Source organism: Lynx rufus, unplaced genomic scaffold (genome assembly GCF_022079265.1).
Source record: "Lynx rufus isolate CCGP_SWC_20201006 ecotype Redwood Valley unplaced genomic scaffold, mLynRuf1.p SCAF_4, whole genome shotgun sequence".
In the NCBI taxonomy this organism is placed as follows: Eukaryota; Metazoa; Chordata; class Mammalia; order Carnivora; family Felidae; genus Lynx; species Lynx rufus.
The window spans coordinates 80,073,637-80,096,656 of NW_025814856.1; the positions used below are offsets into that span (position 1 = coordinate 80,073,637).

General features: G+C 40.9%; 1 protein-coding gene across 7 annotated transcripts in view; it reads left to right on the forward strand.

Annotated features, from left to right (window-relative positions):
- Positions 1 to 23,020, forward strand: part of SRPK2 (SRSF protein kinase 2) — a 251,603-nt gene that overhangs the window by 158,026 nt on the left and 70,557 nt on the right. For 5 of the 7 annotated variants that reach the window (XR_006965189.1, XM_047096476.1, XM_047096477.1 and 2 more), the window contains one exon: positions 14,458 to 14,609. Coding sequence is in view for 5 of the 7 variants with exons in the window: in XM_047096476.1 (XP_046952432.1) it covers positions 14,458 to 14,609 (152 nt within the window). In the remaining 2 variants the exon portion in view is untranslated. Of the gene's footprint in view, positions 1 to 6,293; positions 6,324 to 14,457; positions 14,610 to 18,267; positions 20,621 to 20,745; positions 20,949 to 23,020 lie in introns of those variants that run through there. The other 2 variants (XM_047096475.1, XM_047096479.1) reach the window with 2 other exon arrangements.

Here is a 23,020-nt window from a genome sequence, read left to right on the forward strand (position 1 = left end):
ATTCCACTTCAGTAGCACTGTTTTTCCCAGGTCCCACAAATGTTCTGTAAGATATTAACAGTTTCAGTGGCCTATGAATTATGTAGCCCTGTCATATATATATTGTTAGGTGATCAGTCGACTTCTTTGTGGTCTAAAATGTTGATTAGTTGGGAAGCAGGTTTGTTTACTTGCATCTTCATCAACTATTAGTTGGCTGTGTTCCATATTCTAAAAAACAACGTAGTCTTAGAAAATAAGAAGGTCTAAACTTTCTGGCTTGGAATTATGATTGTTTCCATTAGTATCTGGGGCATACTGGGGCACCTGGGTGGCTCAGTTGGTTAAGTTCCCGACTCTTGATTTCGCCTCAGGTCATGATCCCACAGTGGTCGGGTAGATCTCTGGGTCACACTCCACGCTGAGCGTAGAGGCTGCTTAAGATTCTCTCTCCCTCTCCCTCTGCAAATAAATACATAAACATTAACAATATTGGGGGGACATACTTTTTTTTTTTTAACCTGTCTTTTCCCATAAAAGAATTGGCTCCCATTCTTGAATACCCAGCTTCTTAATTCCTTTGGCCATTTTAATTAAAAAAAAAAAAAAAAAGCCCAGGCCTCACTGTTGAGGCCAAAATCTGATAAATTAATATGAACTGCTCTGTTACTTACTGAGAACTAACTTGGCAGCTGTATTCATTTTCTATTGCTGTGTAACAAATTACCACGCACTTAGCAGCTTAAAACAATATGCATGTATTAGCTCACAGTCCTGTAGGTCAGAAATTAGGGCCGCGCAGCATGGCTGGATTCTCACTGGACTGAAATCAAGCTGTTGGCCAAGACTAAAGTTCTCTGTTGGGACTCAGAGCACTCTTCCAAGATCACTGGTCATTGGCAGAACTCACTTCCTTGCATTGAAGTCCTTGTTAGTCCTTCTAGCTGTTGGCTGGGGACCGTGCTCACTCTGAGAGGTCACTCGAAATTCCTTGCTCTGTGGCCCTAATGGGCAGTTCACACCGTGGATATTTGCTTTCTTCTCAGCCAGCCAGAGCACGTCTCTTTGACTTCTAAGACCAGCGAGAAAAAACTCTCTACTTGTAGAAGCCTCATGTAATTAGGTCAAACCCACCCAACATCACTGCCCAGTTGCCATGTAACATAATATAAAGATGAGAGTGATGTCTTATTCACAGGATCTACCTGCATTCAGAGGAGTTGGGAATTCTACAAGGATGAGGGTCACTGGGACTCATTTTCAGAAGTTGGCCTACCACAGCTGACACTTAACATTCAGGTTCAAGTTACATAAAGTTTAGAAGCGTTTTCATTATAGAGGAACACATAAAACTAGTCTGGGTTTTTCTCCTTAGCTGTGCAGCTTTACCCAGTGTTACAGCAAGCCTTTTTGGATAAGCTGTTTTTTTTTTTTTAATTTTTTTTTTCAACGTTTTTTATTTATTTTTGGGACAGAGAGAGACAGAGCATGAACGGGGAGGGGCAGAGAGAGAGGGAGACACAGAATCGGAAACAGGCTCCAGGCTCCGAGCCATCAGCCCAGAGCCCGACGCGGGGCTCGAACTCACGGACCGCACGATCGTGACCTGGCTGAAGTCGGACGCTTAACCGACTGCGCCACCCAGGCGCCCCGGATAAGCTGTTTTGAGAGAAAGTATGTATTGATTGATTCTACCCTTAAGCAGAAATGGCAGATTGCATATTTCTCTGGCTAACAATTTACCATCAAGAATGGGAAAGTAAGAAGGAGGGAGGGAGGAAGAGAGTGAGTTGTAGATTAGGTGGTGGACATAGGAAAGAAAAAAAAATTGCCTTTGTGTGAATGTTCCTAGGAGAAATTCATTTGGAACTTCTTTTTCTTTATATTTTGGTTAAAACTGAATGAATGAATTTCTTGAATTGTGTCAGTTGCCATTTAGGTTGATAATAAAGGAAAGGACTTCTTTTTCTGCCAAATGTGAAGTTTACTTGTCCTTTTCTCTGCTCGAAAAAAATAGCAGCTGGAAGGAAGTGGGAACTCCCATCTGGTTGCCATGGCAATTTAGAGCTGATCGTGCATGCATTTTGCTAGGGTTCGGTTTTCCTCCCCTTTGTGGTAGAGCAAATGTACTTGAGAAATACAGTATGCAGTAGATAAACATGATAAAATCATCTTAGTATTGTAATATTTGAAGAAAATATTTTGTGTTTTTTCTTAACTGCATTTTTTATGTTTGGAGTAACAGGAATATTTACTTGTGTTTAATGTAGGGCAAAATAAATGTGATTCTTTGTGAAAAACCTAAATGACTAGTTCTAAATTTTTTACTCTAGTTGCTAAGGGTGGTACATTGTTGATGTCATATGAGAGCATGTTCTTTAAATTCGTGCCTCGTGTAAACCTGGACATTTAGGTAGACTCTCAGTCTGGTTTTTATGGAAGTATGTATTACCTTTCACTGTAAATGTGGCTGAGAAGTTGTGAAGGAGACCATATGTAGCAGGTTTTCTAAATCTAAAGATAGCTATTTCTAATTTTTCTTGGAGAGTGGACATTAAAAGATAGTATACAGGGGTGCCTGGGTGGCTCAGTCGGTTAAGCACCCAACTCTTGATTTCTGCTCAGGTCATGATCTCACAGTTCATGAGATCGTGAGATTGAGCCCCCTATTGGACTCCACGCTGGGTGTGGAGCTTGCCTAAGATTCTCTCTCTCCCTTGCCTTCTGCCCCTCTCTCACTTGCAAGACATGCTCTCTCTCTCTCTTAAAAAGATATTATATAGTTGTGTAACCTTTTGTTTTTTTTAAAAAACAGCTTTTTGCAGGTGCTCTGTACCTGTTAACAGTCAATCCCCATTCCCCTTCTTCTTTCTTTCCCCTACCCTCAGCCCTCAGCAACTACTAATTTACTCAGTTCTCTATACATTTGCCTAGTGTGGACATTTTTATATAAAATGGAATCCTATAACATGTGGTCTCTTCTGCCTAGCATTTTTCATTTAGCATAATGTTTTCAAGGGTCACCCATGTTGTAGCGTGTGACAGTACTTTCATTCCTTTTTATTGCTGAATAATGTTACCATTTTATTTAACCACATTTTATTTATTTATTCATTTATCACTCGATGCACATTTTTGGTCTGCTACGAATAATGTCCTATGAATATTTTCGCACAAGATTTTGTGGGGACATATGTTTTCATTTCTTTTGGATATTATACCCGGAAGTGGAATTGCTGGGTTATGTGATAACTCTGAATTCGACGTTTTTAGGAACTGCCAGCTTGCAAAGCAGCTGGGCCATAGAACACTACTGTTACAATTCAGGGTTCTACTTTCTTCATTCTTGACAGTACTTGTCATTGTGGTTTTGATTTCCATTTCCCAAAGGACTAATGATGCTGAACATTTTTTCATATATTTATTGGTCATTTATAGGTCATCTTTGGAGAAATGTCTATTTTAATCTTTTTCCTATTAATTTTTTTTTTGTCAAGTTATGCAAGAGTTCTTTTTACATTCTAGATACAAGACCCTTATCTTGTATGGTTTCCAGATACTTTCTTCCATCATTACATGATGACTTTACTTTCTGGTGGTGCCCTTTGAAACACAAAAGCTCTTAATTTTGATCAAGTCCACTTGCATATGCTTTTAGTGTCAAATCTAAGAAACATTGTTGAGCCCAAGATCATGAAGATTTACTTGTAATTTTTTCCTGTGAGTTTTGGAGTTTTAGCTCCTTTATTTAAGTCTTTGATCCATTTTGAATTAATCTTTATGTGTGTGTGAGGTAGGGTTATGACTTCCTTTTATTGCATGCAGATAACCATTTGTCCCAGTACCATTTGTTGGAAAGACCATTCGTTCACCATTTAATTGTGTTGGCACCCTTGTTGAAAACATTTATGGGTTCCCTGCATGGCTTGCTAAGGGCTTCTAACAACTCTTTTTTAATTATTATTTTTTAATTTAAATCCCAGTTGGTTAACATAGCAATTTCAGCAGTAGAGTTTAGTGATTCATCACTTACATGTAACACCAAGTGCTTATCCTGACAAGTGCCCTCCTTAAAGCCCATCACCCATTTAGCCCATCCCCCCATCCAACACCCGCCAGCAACCCTCTATTTGTTCTCTGTATTTAAGAGTCTCTTATGGTTTGTCTTCCTCTCTGTTTTTAAATTTTCTTTTAATGTTTATTTTTATTTTTGAGGGGGATGGCATGAGCGGGGGAGGGACAGAGAGAGGGAGACACAGAAGCCGAAGCAGGCTCCATTCAGAGCGTGATGCAGTGCTTGAACTCATGAACCGCAAGATCATGAACTGAGCCCAAGTTGGATGCTTAATGAACTGAGCCACCCAGGCACGCCCCCCTGCCTGTGTAAAATTTTTTTTTAAATCCCTCTCTGTTTTTATCTTACTTTTGCTTCCCTTCCCCTATATTCATCTGTTTTGTTTCTTAAATTCCACATATGAGTGATATCATATGATACTTCTTTTTCTCTGACTGACTTCGCTTAGCCTAATACACTCTAGTTCCATCCATGTTGTTGGAAATGGCAAGAATTCATTCTTTTTGGTCACTGAGTAATAAATATTCCATTGTATATATAAACCACATCTTCTTTATCCATTTGTCAGTTGATGGACATTTTGCTCTTTTCATACTTTGGCTATTGTTGATAGTGCGGCTATAAACATTGGGGTGCATGTGCCCCTTCGAATCAGAATTTTTGTATCCTTTAGTTAAATACCTAGTAGTGCAACTGCTGGGTTTGGGTAGTTCTATTTTTAATTTTTTGAGGAACCTCCATATTGTTTTCCAGAGTGGCTGCACCAGTTTGCATTCCCACCAACAGTACAAAAGGGTTCCTCTTTTTTTGCATCCTTACCAACATCTTGTTGTTGCTTGAGTTGTTGATTTTAGCCATTCTGACAGGGGTGAGGTGGTATCTATCTCATTGTGGTTATGGTTTGTATTTCCTTGATGATGGGTGATGAGCATTTTTTCATGTGTCTCTTAGCCACCTGGATGTCTTTGAAAAGTGTCTATTCATGTCATTTGCCCATTTCTTCACAGGATTATTTGTTTTTTGGGTGTTGAGTTTGGTAAGTTCTTTGTATTTTGGATACTAGCCCTTTGTCTGATAATGTCATTTGCAAATACTTTCTCCCATTCCATGGGTTGCCTTTTAGTTTTGCTGATTGTTTTATCTTGATGAGGTTTTTGCTTTTGTTTCCCTTGCCTCCAGAGACATGTCAGGTAAGAAGTTGCTGTGGCGAAGGGCCTGTTCTCTCTTCTAGGATTTTGATGCTTCCTGTTGTACGTTTAGGTCTTTCACTGATTTTGAGTTTATTTTTGTGTATGGTGTAAGAAAGTGGTCCAGGTTCATTCTTCTGCATGTGGCTGTCCAGTTTTCCCAACACCATTTGCTGAAGAGACCATCTTTTTTCCATTGGGTATTCTTTCTTGTTTTGGCAAAGATTAGTTGGCCATACATTTGTGGGTCCATTTCTGGGTTCTCTGTTCTGTTCCATTGATGTATGTGTCTGTTTCTGTGCTGCCACCATACTGTCTTGATGAGTACAGCTTTGTAATACAGCTTGAAGTCCAGAATTGTGATGCCTCCAGCTTTCAGTTTCTTTTTCAACATTACTTTGGCTATTTGGAGTCTTTTCTGGTTCCATACAAATTTTACAATTGTTCTAGGTCTGTGAAGAATACTGGTGTTTTTTTGATAGGGATTGCATTGAGTATGTTGATTACTTTGGGTAGTATCGACATTTTGACACTGTTTGTTCTTCTAATCCATGAGCCTGGAATGTTTTTCCATTTCTTTGTGTCTTCAATTCCTTTCATAAGCCTTCTATAGTTCTCAGCATATATGTTTTTCACTGTTTTTGTTAGGTTTATTCCTAGGTGTTTTATGGGTTTTGTGCAATTGAAAACAGGATCGATTCCTTGATATTTCTTTCTGCTGCTTCATTATTGGTGTACAGAAATGCAACTTATTCCTGTACATTGATTTTATGTACTGCAACTTTGTTGAATTCATGTATCAGTTCTAGCAGTTTTTGGTGGAATCTTTTGGGTTTTCCACATAGAGTATCATGTCGTCTGCAGAGAATGAAAGTTTTACTTCCTCCTTGCTGATTTGGGTGCCTTTTGTTTCTTTCTGTTGTCTGATTGCTGAGGCTAGGACTTCCAACACTATGTTGAGCAACAGTGGTGAGAGTGGACATCCCTGTCATGTTCCTGACCCTATGGGGAAAGCTCAGTTTTTCCCCATTGAGGATGATATTAGCGATGGGTCTTTCATATGTGGCCTTTATGATCTTGAGGTATGATCCTTTTATCCCTACTTTCTTGAGGGTTTTTATCAAGAAAGGATGCTGTATTTTGTCAGATGCTTTTTCTGCATATATTGAGAGGCTCATGTGGTTCTTATCTTCTCTTTTATTAATGTGATGTATCACATTGATTGATTTGTGGATATTGAACCAGCCCTGCATCCCAGAAATAAATCCCGCTTTATTGTGGTGAATAATTCTTTTAATGTATTGTTGGATCCATTTTGCTAGTATCTTGTTGATGATTTTTGCATCCCTGTTCATTAGGGAAATTGGTCTGTAGTTCTCCTTTTTAGTGGGATCTTTGGTGTTTGAATCAAGGTAATGTTGGCCTCGTAGAATGAGGTTGGAAGTTTTCCTTCCATTTCTTTTTCTTGGAACAGCTTCAAAAGAATACATGTTAACTGTTCTTTAAATGTTTGGTAGAATTCCCCTGGAAAGCCATCTGGCCCTGGATTCTTACTTGTTGGGAGATTTTTGATTAGTGATTCAATTTCTTTACTGGTTATGGGTCTGTTCAAATTTTCTATTTCTTCCTGTTTCAGTTTTGGTAGTTTATATGTCTCTAGGAATTTTTCCGTCTCTTCCAGATTGCCCAATTTGTTGACATATAATTGGTCATAATATTCTGTTATTGTTGTTCATATTTCTGCAGTGTTAGTTGTGATCCCTCCTCTTTCATTCGTGATTTTACTCATTTGGGTCCTTTCCTTTTTCTTTTTGATCAATCTGGCTAGGGGGTGATCAGTTTTGTTAATTCTTTCAAAGAACCAGCTCCTGGTTTCATTGATCTGTTTTTTTGGTTGTTTTGTTTTTGTTTTTTTTTTTTGATATCATTGATTTCTGCTCTTACCTTTATTTCCCGTCTTCTGCTGGTTTTGGGCTTTATTTGCTGTTCTTTTTCGAGCTCTTTTAGGTGTAAGGGTAGGTTGGGTATTTGAGACCTTTCTTCCTTCTTTATGAAGGCCTGGATTGCTATATACTGCCCTCTTCTGACTGCGTTTGCTGCATCCCAGAAGTTTTAGACTGTCATGTTGTTATTCTCATTGGCTTCCATGTACTTGTTAATTTCCTGTTTAATTTCTTGGTGAACCCATTCATTCTTTGGTAGGATGTTCTTTAATGTCCAAGTATTCATGGTCTTTCTAAATTTTTTCTTGTGGTTGATTTCAAGTTTTATACCATTGTGATCTGAAAATATACAAGGTGTGATCTTGTACTTGTTGAGAGCTGATTTGTGACCCAGTATAGGATCTATTCTGGAGAATGTTCCAGTGCACTCAAGAAGAATGTGTATTCCTTTTTAGGATGAAGTGTTCTGAATATATCTGTTAAGTTCATCCAGTCCAGTGTGTTATTCAGAGCCATTGTTTCCTTGTTGATTTTCTGCTTAGAAGATCTGTCCATTGTTGTAAGTGGTGTGTTGAAGTCCTCTACTATTATGGTATTATAATAAATGAGTTTCTTGATTTATATATTTGGGTGCATTCACATTGGGTGCATAAATATTCACAATTGTTAGATCTTCTTGGTGGATAGACCCTTTAATTATGATATAGTGCGCTTCTTCATCTCTTGTTACAGTCTTTATTCTAGAATCTAGTTTGTCTGATGTACGTATGGCTATTCCAACTTTCTTTTGATGACCATTGGTATGATAGATGATTCTCCATCCCCTTACTTTCAATTTGCAGGTGTCTTTAGGTCTAAAATGAGTCTCTTGTAAGCAGCATACAGATGGGTCTTGTTTTCCTATCCATTCTGATACCCTGTGTCTTTTGATTGAAGCATTTAGTTTATTTACATTTAGAGTGAGTACTGAAAGATAGGAATTTAGTGTCATTGGGTTGCCTGTAGAGTTGGTGTTTCTGGTGATGTTCTGATCCTTTCTAGTCTTTGTTCCTTTTGAGGTTTTGTTTTGTTTTGTTTCGTTTTGTTGTTTCTCCAGAGTACCCCCTTAAAATTTCTTGCAGGGCTGGTTTAGTGATCATGAACTCCTTTAGATTTTGTTTGTCTGGTAAACTTTTAATCTCGCCTTCTGTTTTGAATGACAGCCTTGCCAGATAAAGAATTCTTGACTGCATATTTTTCTGATTCAGAATATATCCTGCCATTGCTTTCTAGCCTGCCAAGTTACTGTGGATAGGTCTGCTGTGAACTTATCTGTCTTCCCTTATAGGTTAAGGACTTTTTTTTCCCCCCTTGCTGCTTTCATAATTCTTTCCTGCCTGTATACGTTGCTAATTTGACTATGATATGCCTTGGTGATGGTTGGTTTTTGTTGAATCTAATGATGGTTCCCTGTGCTTCTTGTTTTTTGATGTCTGTGTCCTTCCCCAGATAAGGAAAGTTTTCTGCTATAATTTGCTCACATAAACCTTTTGTCCCTTTTTCTCTCTCTTCATCTTCTGAGACTCCTATGATTTGGATGTTACTACCTTTTAATGAGTCACTTGAGTTCTTTAAGTCTTGTATCATGATCTTTTGCCTTTGTATCCCTCTTTTTTTTTTCCTGCTTCATTATTCTCTATAATGCTAATTCAATGCTTGATCCATTCTTGGTGTTGTGGCGTCCATCTATTTGAGATTGTATCTTAGTTGTAGCATTTTAAATTTCAGCCTTACTGTATTTTATAGCTTTCTTTAAAAAAAATTTTTTTTAATGTTTATGTATTTTTGAGAGAGACAAAATATGCACAGGAGAGGGGGAGAGAGAGACGGGGAGAGAGAGAGACAGAATCCAAAGTGTGCTCCAAGCTCTGAGCTGTCAGCACAGAGCCCAATGTGGGATTCGATCTCACAGACTACGAGATCATGACCTGAGTCAAAGTTGGATGCTTAACTGACTGAGCCACCCAGGCACCCCAGATTTTATTTCTTTTGTCTCTGCAGAAAGGGATTCTTTTATGTCTTCTATGCTTGTTTCACCCCAACTAGTATTCTTATTATCATGGTTCTAATTCTAGTTCACACATCTTATACCTATGTTGATTTAGTTCCTGGCTTTCATTTCTTCCTGTTCTTTCTTTTGGGGTGAATTCATTCATTTTGTCATTTTGGAAGAAAAAAAATTAATAAAATAAAAATTAAAAACAAAACAAAATATCAAAAAAAAGGAAGCTAGATCCTAGGTGAGTTTTGTTCTACTTGTTGAAAGAAGTTTTATGGAATACAGGAAAAAGGGAAAGGAAAGGAGAAAAAAAGGTGAGAAGAACTTTGAAAATTAAAAAACTCATATATAATAAAATAGAATTAAAGAAAATAAAATGAAATAGAATAAAAAGTTTTTAATAATAAAAAATGAAGTAAAAAACAAGTTTTTCTTTCTGTATCTAAGAAAGAGAAAGAAAACAAAGAAAAAAACATTTTAAGCAAAAACTGAAGCAAAGAAAATGAACACATAAAGGAACCAGCAAACAGAATGAAACCTGAATGAAGTTACATCCAGTGTCCCTTAGAACTGAAACTATGAAGGATTCTATAGTCCATACACTAAGCTGGTGGAGTGATATATGTTGGTCTTCTGGTGCCTGTGCTTGGAGGGTGCAGATGGGTGGAGCTTGATGTAATTGCTCCATTCTCCACTAGGTGGCTCTGCTTAGCCTACTGGGGTGGATCCATGTGCCTGTGTGCTGTGTGCGCACAGGGGAGGTGGAAATGGCTTCACCCAGCTCCCTAGTATCTAGCACAGGAACTTTGAGTTCTCACTGACCCGCGATCAAGCCCCTCCTTTGTCAGCCCTGTGTCTACTCCCTGTCTCTACCCTGTCCATGTTCAAGCTGTCCACTGCCAGGTGGCACCTCCCTCTAGAGTTTTATCTTAGATGGGGTTTTGTTTCAGAATTCCATGCTTCAGAGTCCTCGGTGGCTTGGACCTACGCTGACTCTCTGGGGAGGGTCTTACTGAGTGATGGCCGAGTGCCACCCTACGCCAGAAAAACGTTCATGCAATCGCAGCGGCAGTGATTCAGAGATTATGGCAAATCACAACACCCAGCCAGTGCCAGGTTTCATGGCACTCTGGCGTTTGAGTCCCTATACCAGCATATGTGCTGCTCTCCAGGGTCCACTGGGACCTTTGCCCCAGGGGAGGCCATATGGCCTCTACCAAATACACTCCAAGCAGGGCAACCACTTCTCCCTGTGTAGCACACAGACCCCTCAGACCCTGCAGCCTGCTCCTGGGGATTCGCCCTACTTCCTCACCAGAGCACTGCCAGGCACTGAGCTCGGGAACTTCAGAGTCTATGCTCCACTGTTTATAGAATCCTGGTGGTATTGAATCCTCTTCTTTCTCCCTGGCAGTGGTTTTGGGGAACAGGTTTCTTGTTCAGTCCCCTGCGAGGGTTTTTACTCTTTCTCTCTTTCTCTACAGCTACTTTGGTGGGGCGTGCTTTTCTTGTACGATCCCGATGCACTGCTCTCTCTGCCTTTCTCTTTCTCTCTCTGCCAAAATAGCTCACCACCCTCCACGGCTTCTTTGTCTCCCCCGGTTCACCTGCCTGCACTGCGTATGTGCCAAGTTCTGCGGCTCAAGTTACGAAGATTGTTGCGTTAATCCTCAGATCAATTTCCTAGGTGTTCAAAATGATTTGGTGCTGATGTAGCTGCATTTCAGGGAGGAGACAAGCTCAGGTTTCCATGCTGCTCCGCCATCTTGATTCCTCCCCAGTGCTTCTAGTAATTATTCTGTGAAATAACTTTTTGATGGTTCTCATTAGGATTGATGAAAAGGTACTTTTAAAATCTGCTGATATATTTTTTAAGTGTGTACTTGGTGATATAAACTGCCTGCTACCCCTGGATCTTTTAAATAGTTGAGATTTAACTAGGCTTAATTAAAGTAATACTGTGGAAGCCACAAGAATCCACTTTGAAGAAGCCAGCCTTCAAGATGGTGTGGCCTCCTTCTCTTGTGCCTATACCTGCCCTAAGATATATTTACTTGTGTTTCTCCGATGTGGTAGGCAGTAACAAGGATGAACGAGATGAAAAAGAGTCATGATCAGCACCATAACATTTGGCAGTTACGTTGTTCTGAACCTTACTATGACGATTTAAGTGATTTGATAGTTGGTGATCATTGATGTGAGGCATGTTACAGGAGAAGCCTTAGTAAAATTCACCATCATTGGTATGACCAGGAATCTCTGATTTTTTAGGCCAAGTACTCCTCTGGTTTTTATCTGAAGAGCCTAGGGTGGTGCTGTCCAGTAGAACTATAATGTGAGTCTCATTTGTAATTCGAAGTGTTCTAGTAGCCACATTAAAAAAAGTAGAATCAGGCGAGTTTAATTTTAATAATATATTGCATTCTATCCCAAATATTATTATTTTAACATATAATAAATGTAAACTTATTAATAAAATATTTTACATTTTTTGTATGAAATCTCAGAAATCCAGTATGTATTTTACGCACGTAGCCTGTCTTGATTTGTACTCTCGTCCCATTTCCAGTGCTCAGTACAGGCATGTGGCCAGTGCCCACTGATGATTAGACAGCATAGCCCTAGGTGTTAGGATGTGATAGTTGAAATATTACTTCAACATTACTCAACTTCCTTTCTACTTCAAGGTACCCTGACTCCTTCCTTTAACTTGAGAGAAATAAGTGGCCTTGGGGGCGCTTTCTGCCTGCCTGTTCAGTGTGGCCCTCACTGGAGGGAGAAGAGGTGCCTGCCTGCTCGTTGAGACCAGAGGGTCTGGCAGTTTTGTTAAGTGATGTGGACAGCTCAGCAAATGGGGGGACAATAATTAAGAGAAACACATTATGATGAGCCTCTCAAATGAGAGAAAATGGGCCCATGAAAATGAGAATTTGTTTTCCCTTATTACAGATACAGTCTACTCTGTAGGAATAAAGCTAAGTACAGAAAACACTTGTTAGAGCAGTGGTTCTCAAATGGGTATGATTTTGTCCCCAGGGAATTTGTTAATTTCTGGACATAGTTTTTGATGGTCACAACTGGCGGTGGGTGTGGATGTTACTGACATTAATGTCTTGAGGCCAGGGATGCTTATAACATTCTACAGTGTACAAAACAGTCCCCACTACAGTGATTTAATTACCTGGCCCAAGGGTCTGTAGTGAGGAGCACAGGTAGATGATTCTCTAGTTCTGTTCTTTTCATTAATTGTTACATAGTTTCTATGAGGAATATAACATGTTTTCTTTTAAATTTGGAGGATCTCCTCATTTTTTCGTGTAAAATTTCTAAGCGTTTCTGATTGAGCACATTGGTCAGCTCAGTAGTTTCTGCTCACAGCCCTGAAGAATGAATGAATGGTTCTTGTGAGACCATTCATCTTGCTCACCCCCCCTTCCCTCTGGTGCAGCCCTCTCCTGCCTCCCCTTCTTCCGGCCTCTCTTTTGTGCATTGCCATTCTACTTTCAGTAAGAACATGTATGTTAAAAAGGAAAGGAGCATTTGCAAGGCTGCCAGAAAGATTAGTACACTTCCATAAGGTCTGTTAGATGTATTTTTGGATGTATTCTGGCAGTGATGTGGGTGTTTGGTTGTGATTATCCCCTTCCAGGGCTCCATCTTGAGCAGTGGTTAACTCAGGATGTGATCACCACCCTGTTCCTAACGTTTGTCATCCAGGGAGCTGTAACTTTGAGTGTCCATAAATTGTGGCAAATAACAATCAATACAGGTCGTTTTCAGCTCATAAGCGTTCCTTAGTCACTCTGCCAAAGATACTCAACTTGCCAGTGCTTGCCTTTCAGGTTACCTGTGCGGCATAGTCCCCACCCCTTCCTCGTGACTGGGTTTCTGCTGCCTTCCACCCTACCCCCCTTTGTTGCTTGTGGCACTTTGAGTTTTGGTGGCAAACCACATAAGTGACCTTTAGCCAATTTAGGCTAAGAGCAATACAGTAAATGCTATTTGGGGGCTGTCAGATTGGGAAGAATTTAGAGGTCCGGCTTAGAGAGGGGCCGGGGTCAGGTGGCTCTGCTGGCCCTGCCTCTACTGGCAACTGCAAATGAGCTTGCTGCCGGTGACAGCCGGCCTGAAGGTTCCAGGCCTGTAGAGTCAGCTTCAGCCGTCTGTGCCCTGAGTGGTACGACAGTGAAGAAAGCGGATCAGAACCAGCCTTCCCTTGTGTAGGGAGGAGCAGTCTCAAAAGGTGCTTTTCGAAGGGGGGCACGACTACTGGCAGTCCAAAAAGAAGAGCAGTTGTGCACACATCAGTGCTTATGGGGTTCCCCTTGCTCCCCAGACTGGAGACCCCCTCCTTACCCTGTGAACCTCTCTGGAGAACACCTCTGTCAGCCCGATTTCCCTCGCCTGTTCGTGCACTCTGTGTGCTGGCTCAGGAAGAGTTTCTCCTCGAGTTTCTCTAGATACCTGAAAGAAGGCTCTCATCTGTAATCTCTCAAGCTTAGAAACATTTTTTTGTATTGTGGGTTTTCTTATCTTTTATAAAAGAGCAGACTAACCATTATTTAGCCTTTTTGTGACATTTGGAAATTAGCATTTTGCAAACCTTGGAAACCTTGCATTAATGTATGTGCTGGTTTTGTATTTGACTGACAGTGGGTGTTTTCATTGTTTAATTTCCAGTTTGGGGTAGTATTCTTGATAAGCAAGGGAGATAGATGGCTGAATTCCTTAATGAAAATAACTACATCAGTTAATAGCATGTATTAGCTTTTACGAGTTATCCCGGAAACCTAACCACATTGTACTGTTTCTATGGGAAAAGGAATTCTGATTTTAAAATAATGGAAAATAAGTCCTTTTATAAGCTCAGAGCTGCTTTCATCTGTCTTTTTATAATCTCTGTGGGATGTGTTCTAACTTAATAAGGCTATATAGCATGGGTGGGGGGGGTTCTCTTTCTGTTTCCCCTTTATTTCATAATATTGTCAGGACTTACGAAATTTTGAAGCTCTGAGTGAAAATGTGCCTACAAAGTGTGATTTTTTTTTTTCCCCCTCTGGACCTGTATGTTGAAACCTTACTTGAATTTAGCTAAAATGGACGCGGTGCATTAACCAGCATTTCTAGCTAGTGTGTGACAGGTTTATTTTTTTCTTGTGTTAAGAAACTCTCATGTGTGTCCATAATGCAAGATTGGCTTCTGAGTAAATAGGAATTCTCCTTCTCCCGTTTCAGGCCGGAGCCTCAGCAGAAAGCTCCCTTAGTTCCGCCACCACCGCCTCCACCACCGCCACCGCCTCTGCCAGACCCCACACCCCCGGAGCCAGAGGAGGAGATCCTGGGATCAGATGATGAAGAGCAGGAGGACCCCGCCGACTACTGCAAAGGTGATCGTGCCTGCTTGTCACTGATGCAGACAGTATGGTCTATGTTAAATTCACCTCTTGGTGTCAACACCTTTTTTTTTTTTTTTTTTAAATGTTTATTTATTTGAGAGAGGGAGAGCGTGAGCGGGGGAGGGGCAGAGAGAGAATTCCAAGCAGGCTCCGTGCTGTCAGTGTGGAGCCCGACCTGGGGCTCAGTCACACGAACTGTGAGATCGTGACCTGGTCCAAAGCCAAGAGTCAGATGTGTAACCAACCCAGGCGCCCCTCATTTTTAATTTCTAGATCATTAAGTATAGAGTGGTACCAGAAAAGGTAAGAGATAGCAGAAGGAAAACTGTAAGAGATAGACAGTATATACATATGTACATACATACTTTCAAGAGGATTTTAATCTAATAGAATTAAAGATACTGTAAGTAGGACAGTTAAGGATAAAAACAGCAGCAGCTATCTAAGAAGAGCATAGAGACTAGAAGGTACCAGGCTCCTGAGGGGAGCCAGTGTAACGGTTGTGCAAGGCAATTGGCTTTAAGTTTTCAGACTAAGAGTAACAAGGAACCAGTCCTTTTCTCTGTATAACATTGAATTACATAGTATTCATTGTCTGTGGAAAGAAAGCCTGCTCATTTGTTTACAGAGACAGACTTTTTCCTGGCATTGTACTCAGTGAAAAAGACATTCTGTGGGCTTTGCCATTGTGTGACACAGTGGATTGTGTTTTTAGCTGTGATTTCACAGAAGACATAGAAATTACTCAGGTGAAGTGTTCTTGTATTGCTTTGTAAAGATCAAGAGCATATAGTTAAACTCCTAAAAGGCAAGCGTGTTGTGTGATGAATAGAGGACAGTGTGATCCAGACTGTATGCTTTGTGTAGACTGGACTCTGAGAATGTAGGAGAAAGGGAGGTTGATGTGTCCATTTGACCACCTCTTTGTTACTTAACTTACTCATTTGGACTTTCATATTCTCTCTCTCTTTTTTGGACTTTCATTCTCTTTAGTAGATTATCACAGTCTGGAATTCTGAGCTTCTGAACAATTGATGAGACATTGATTTGCTACTCATTAAGTTCAATGTAATCAGATTCCCTTTTTTTTTTTTTTTAAGAATTTTATTTTTATTATTTTTAAAGATTTTTTTTTAAATTTTTTTACATTGATTTATTTTTGAGAAACAGAGTGAGACAAAGTGTGAGCAGGGGAGGGGCAGAGAGAGGAGGAGACACAGAATCTGAAGCAGGCTCCCGGCTCTAAGCAAGCAGTTAGCACATAGCCTGATGCGGGGCTCGAACTCACAAACTGTGAGGTCATGACCTGAGCCGAAGTCAGACGCTCAACCGACTGAGCCACCCAGGCGCCCCTTTATTAGTTATTTTGAGAGACAGACAGGGAGACAGAATCCCAAGCAGGGCTTGGGATTGATGCAGGGCTCAAACCCACAAACCGTGAGATAATGACCTGAGCTGAGACCAAGAGTCGGACACTCAACTGATTGTGCCACTGAGGCACCCAAAGTAGATCACATTCTATACAGAAAAATAATAGATGGCAGGAGATGGATACCTGGTCAGGCCATAGAGCATTAATGAATCCCTGACTCCATAGTGTCTTGTATGAATTTATCTAGTGATTGCAGGCCGTCTGGGTGTTGGTTATGGAGTACCATTAGAAACTTTTTAAGTCTCCATTAAGAGGAAGAGAAAATTATGTTCTGTTGTAAAAGTTTAAGAACTCATCTTCTACTCTAACCATAGAGTGGGTTTCCACACCATAGGTGTGGGTTTCTACACATGGAATCAATGTTTTCCTTAGAAAAAAGAATGTAGATCTTTAGCATTTGGAGGAGTAGTGATTATGACCTCAAAGGTCTAAGCCATCCGGTATGGAACATAACAGAGCCTGTGGAAAGGTGAAAAGATAGAGGTTTTACATCCTCCCTCTAAATCTGCATTTCTTGGTTCACAAATGAAGTTGTTTGAAGAGGAGATTTGGACAGTTGTCTTTGATCTCACTGCTTAGGCCGTGTTGTTAGCTTGGTCTGCAGGAACAGTTCTTTTAGCACAGGGGCTCTACCGTGCGGGAATGGGAGCTCTTGTTCTCACATCTGGCACTTGAGTGTGTGGGTCAGGAGATGTAACCAGTACTCTCATTTATCCCTGTACCATCTCTGTAGAGCAGCAGAGGGGACAGACACCTCAGACCGAAATACAGGGCTGTGAATGAAGGATTTCACGGTCAGTGCTGATTTTAGGTAACATTTGCTGAACTCGAACCAGTACTAAAGTCAGCCTCACTGAAACATGTGCGAGATGTAAGCTTCTCTTTCTCTCTGTCTCATTCTTGACTCTGGCAAGTAACTTCTGCTTCCAGTCAGCATTACATGTAGTAGACGCCTTGCTCTGTGAATTTTGTGATCTAGATCGGAACATTTTGTCTAAGATAATGGACATAAATGCATTCAAGGGGTCAGTGGAACTGATTGGGAATGTCTGGGGCAAGAACTGTGCCCCATCCCCTGCCCCCCCCCCCCCCCCCCGCCCCCAGCCACAAATAGAGTTTAAGTTTCCAACTTGCTAATTATTCACATCTGAGTTATTTAGTAAATTTTGCCTACAGTCAGGTACATTATTCTTTGTAACTATAATACAACCATCAAAATCAAGAAGTGACCTTTGTGGGGCCCCCTGGGTGGCTCAGTCCGTTGGGCAGCTGACTCTTGGTTTTGGCTCAGGTCATGATCTCACAGTTTGTGGGTTTGAGCCCCACATCGGGCTCTGTGCTGACAGTTCAGAGCCTGGAGCCTGCTTCGGATTCTGTGTGTCCCTCTCTCTCTGTGCTCCTCCCCTGCTCACGCTCTGTCTCTCTAAAAATAAATAAATAAATGAAAAAAAAAAAAGACATTAATATTGTTTATAGCTCTACTATTCATTCCTCAAACAACATTCAGGTTTTGCCAGTTGCCAATATCGTCCTTTATATGAAACCAGTCCTTCCCAGACTCATACTACATTTTGTTTTCTTGGGTTAAAAAACAAAATGCAGCTGATCTAACTGGCCTTATTAAGCAGTTCATGAACCGGGCAGCACCCGCCTGTATCTAGCAAGTGGAGATGCTCCCGGAGTTGTACAGAATGAGAACTTTGAGGGTGAGGCATGGAGTTACTAGCTGAAGAAAAGAAAGGACTGTTTCTTGCCAGAATATCTTCCTTTGGGGCGGGGTGAGGGTAGAGAGCAGCAGGATTTTTATCATGCAGATTACCTCATTTGTGCTTATCAGGAAACTTCTGGTTGACTTTTAAAAGGTCACATTCCTGGGCTAGGTTTAAACTAGAATTAAGTCTTGGTTTGCTGTTGTGTTGGGGGGTGGGGATGATTCCAGTTTGGACTTGTTTTTTGTTTGTTTGTTTGTTTGTTTTTTCTCTTTATTAACACTTGTTTCTTTAATCTGGAACAATTCATTAGTCTTTTCTTGACTTTGACATTGTTGAAGATTGTAGGCCAATTATTTTGTATAAGGCTTCTTAATTTGGTAAACTGTTTCTTTATTTTGTAGCTGTTTTTTTTTTTTTTTTTTTTTTAAGTTATCTCTGTGCCCAAGATGGGGCCCTAACTCACAACCCCAAGAATAAGAGTAGCATGCTCTACCAGCCAGCCAGGCACTCCCAGGTTTCTCAATTTGGAATATCAAAACAGTGTTTTTCTATGAGAAGTGTTCTTACTGCGTTTTGTCAGGTAGTATGCGAGTTTGGTTTGCACCATTACAGTTGGTGTTGGTTATTTTGTTTAAGATGGCGTGTGCCAGATATCTGTCCTGTGAAGTTACTCTTTCCTCCTGGTAATTAGTTAGTACTGTATGTTGTTGTGAGTTACTTTGAGACTGTAAATATCCCCCTGCCAACTAACTTGCTTCCTTCTCCCTCTTCTTCCTTCCTCTTCCTGTCTCCACCTGTCCCTTCCATCCATCTCTGTGTCTGGTCATTCTTTCTAGTTACCTCAGATGGGCTCATTCATGGAGTTCCCTTTTGTTCAGTGAGTTCTAATTAGTTATTCTCCTTATTTATTTTGATGGCCCAAATTTGGCCATAAGGAGCTCCTTCAGGTTGATTCTGTATCCTTTTGAGACGTCCCTGTCATTCTTTCCAACTTTCAAGTATAGTACACTGTTCCAGGCTTTTCTCGTATTTTCCCTACTCCAGCCCTGGAATCCACTCTTTCTACAAGGAGCCCTCGTTCCTTTTAGTGGAGAATAGTGCTTAGGAAACAAGATCTAGGCATCAGATGTGGTTATTGCTGTTGAGGCAACAGTGCTTCCAGATACCTTAGCCTAGAGCTAGGGACACCCGTACACTCTTCCTTTAGGTTTATATCTATTTCTATATTTATATTTGTTTCTATTTTTACTTATGTATATATTAAAACACATAAATTAATCAGATATCTCTAATTCCACTCTAATACCAGGGAATTCAGCCCAATTTTCTCCCTTTCTGTACTTCCAAGTTTCTTTCTTTGACAAATAAGAGGCTAGGTTCTCATTATCCTTGTTATGTTTAATTGTTTGATTAATTTCCTTGTATGTGATGAATCACCAGTCATCCTCACCGCTGTTTTGGGCATCTGTCCCCTTCCGGCCTTACTTAGCCTGTGCTCAGATATCTTCGCTGCTTGGCCCTATCTAGTGATGACTGTGGACGGAATTGTTGAGGAAGGGGAAGGGCAGGGGTGGCTTTGGCAGTTCAGGAATATGATTCCCTTAGTCTGGTGAGGTGTCTTTTCTGTCTTCTGGTCACTTCTGTTTTCTTTGACTTCATTCCTGGAGAATGAATCTGCCAGCCACTTTTTAGAAAGAAAACATCATCAACAACAAACCACACTACCCTGTTTTATCTCTTCACAAAAGAACTATTTGTTCACCTTAGGAAAAAGGTTATGTTGGGGGTGGAGTGTGGAAAGTCCCCCACCATCTCCGCACCCTGCGGTAGCTGCGGTAAGCAACTGGGTGTCTGCCCTTCTGGATCATTCATCACCAACCAAATTGCATCTCAACATTCTACCTTCTTTTTACCTCTTTATGGGTCTTTCCCCACTCAACACACAGGAAACCTCAGCCACTTGAGCACAAAGGCCACTGTGTAAAGTTCTCATATTGATAAAGCATTCTTCTTTGCTCCTTTCTGCTTGCCTGTGCGTTCTCTTTCTGCCAGCCTGTGCCCACTCATCTCAGTTTTTGCTCTCCCGCCAAACTCAGGAGGATTATGGCCTCGGTGTCTGAGAGTCCTGGGTCCAAAATCTGGCTTCCCAGTCCTATGTCCTCAGACAAGCTCCTTTCCATCCAGGCTTCAGCTTCTTCATCTGTGATATAATATCCTCTCCCCGCGTAATGTAACATATAACTACATCGTACCACTCAAGATTTTATGAGGATAAAAATGAGGCAAATACATGAAGTATGTGCCATACTGCCTGGTACAGGAAAGGTGCTTAGGAAATGTGAATTTTAGTTTCCTCTGCTCTGTCTTCATTTATTCATTCTCCCCTCAGGACTGTTCCCGCGTGTGTGTTCGTGCTGGTCTCCTTGTGGCCTCACTGCCTCCCTCTGCTAGGCCTGTTTCCCTGGCCTCTGGAGAGAGAGCTGTGTCAGCATGGTTTCTCTCTTCCTATCTTGTTTTGATGTCGCTTCTGGGCAGTTTGTTTGGATTCTTACTTCCAAGCCCAGGAGATAACACGGATCAGGCACGGGGTGAGCCAATAAACAGACACTTCCGGGAGGCCCTTGTGCTGTCCTGCTCATTTGGTGAGTGTCTCTCGGACAGACGGGGTAGAGCCCCCTGCTCTGGGGGGATTGCCGTGTAAAGTGGCTTTTCAGAGTGTGACCTTTGTACCACCTGCATCGGAACCGCTAGGGGCACCTGGTACGTGGTCCCTGGCTGGACTGTACATCCAGAGTCGGGACCCCTGGGAGTACGCCCCGCACTGCACGTGTTTCACGGGCTCAGCAGGCTCCTCCAAGGTATGTGCCATGCCTCCAGAGCACCACGGCTACCACGAAGAAGTGGCTTCCGTTCACTTCCTGCTGTGTAAGGGGAATTAACTGCTTTGACCTACCTTATGTTTCAAAATGTTTCTGGCCCTCAGCATGTATTTGCTACAAGGACTGGTCCGTGGTGACCTAGGCACCTTGCTGTGTTAACATCCTGCTGCCTGCACTGATGGACTCCTTGGAGCTCCTGTGTTTGGGCTCTCTTAAATCATCCTTCAGGAAGCTGGCACCTTGTACAGTTTCATCACCTGTATTGTTTCTGCAGATACTGATTTCAGCACTTTCATGGGCTGACTTGGTAAACATGTGTCATTTCCTTAGGCCTTCATCGAACCCTGAATCACATCTTAATTAGGCCCCTCCCTGTGTCCCTCACAATGGTGTCTGTCACAACCTGCCACCCCCCAGTAGTCGTCATGGTGTAGAATTGCACATGTATTTTTGCATGCATCTGTGATCTCCTTCTCCTCAGTCTGGAAGATTGCCTGTGGGCAAGGGCTGTGTATTTTGTCAGCCCCACTGCATGTATACTGTCCACAGTGCAATAAATATTTTTGGTTGGATGAAGGAATTGTCTCTAGTGTTAGGCTCCAGCTAAGGGACAGACAGTACTGATGCTACCTGTGTCTCAGAAGGCGTGTCAGGAGTGAGGAGGTCGATGCATCGTGAAGGACGCACAAGTCGGAATGCACATCTTGCATTTCCTCCCTGGATCTTAAAATTATCCGTAATGCTCCAGAGGTCTTTATTATACACATTTGAGTGACATTCAGTTTGTTTCTTTTGCGGCTTAGGAATATCTTCTTCAAAACGTATCATAAAAATGTAAATATTCACACACTAGAAAAATGTCAGATGACTTGTAAAAAGTTTAGACTGGCTGAATTTTAATAACTCTCAAAGTTTAATGGTGGTTATACGTTCTCATCAGCCTTGTCTTTCTCAGAGTATGTGACTTATGACTTATAGCTTTAGCTTCTTTTAAAGAAAGCAAGGAATATACCTTACATAGGGTTGCCTTAGAAACCGATATCATACAGCTGGTGTTTTATAGAAGTGTAGTCTTTAGTCTCTCTCTCTCTCTCTATATATATATATAGAAATATAGAAATATATATCATATAAATATATATGATAACCTTTATTCATTCACAGTTATTTTCCTTAAAATCACTAAAGCTGTGCACATATTTAATCCCACCATGGTTGTCTATGTTTTTAAAATTAGTTGGCTTAATTTGGCTTACTTGAGGCCTTAAAAAGAAATTCTCTTTATCTCTATGAACAGAATAATAGATGCTCTTGAACTGATTACATAGGCCTTCTTAACATTTCTTTCATGGGGCCTGAGGAGATTCTGATGCCTGATAGACCCTGGTGCTGTGATTTGCTGCTGACCAGGGTATTGATCCCTAAGCCTTAGTTAGCATGACAGTTGAATTCTTTGAGGCTTACTATGTGTACAGTGTTGTGTTTTACTACAGGGAATATAAAGGTGAGTGAGAAACCAGCCCCCACTCTCTAAGACTTCATGGGCTAGAATATAAACTAGTCAGTGACAGAACCTCTGCTGGTCTTGCGTTTGCAGTCTGTCCCTGGACCTAGTAGAATAATCTGTGGCTTGCTAAATAGTGACCGAAGAGAGCAGATCAAGAAACTTTTTAAATACCCCTTTTAATCTTTATTGTGTAGTTAATTGTAAGATGAAAAAAAAATGAAAGATTTGTGATTGCCTTTAGAGGAGTAAGTTTGTTTGGTTAGAGGTAAAAGACTTCATAGAAAATGTAAAGGGGGCCTTGCCACTTGGGATTTATTAGACTTTGTTGATAGCATAGGGCACTTCTCTGACCCCACCTGCAGGCTGGGAAGGTTCTCTGGAAAGCTCTAAGTGACCTTGTTTTCCAGTAAATAGCAAGCTAAAAGCTGATGTGTAGGTTAGGTTGAAGAGGTGTTTGGAAGCATGATGTAGAGGACGAAGATGAAGGTAAGAAATTTGTACATGAAGTAAATTAAAACATCAGTTAGGAATATATAGTGAAAAATACAAAGTTGAACACAGAACAGTTCATGTGTGTTTATGTCAATTTCTTGGGATTTTCTGCACATACAGTCATTTATCCTTTCACTGCAGATACACACCCCCCAGCCCCCTGTTAACATTCTTTATGCATTTTATTTCTCTTTCTTCCTGCATAAGGTTGAATAGAAGTGGTAAGAGTGGACATTGTTAATTGTGTCTGATTTTACAGTTAAATGTGTAGGTATTTTTTAGGCCTCTTTACAGGTTGTGATGGATCATAGATTGAAATGTAAAGCTAAAAGTATAAAGCTTATAAAAAGAAAAAAGTAGGAGGATATCTTCACAGCCTT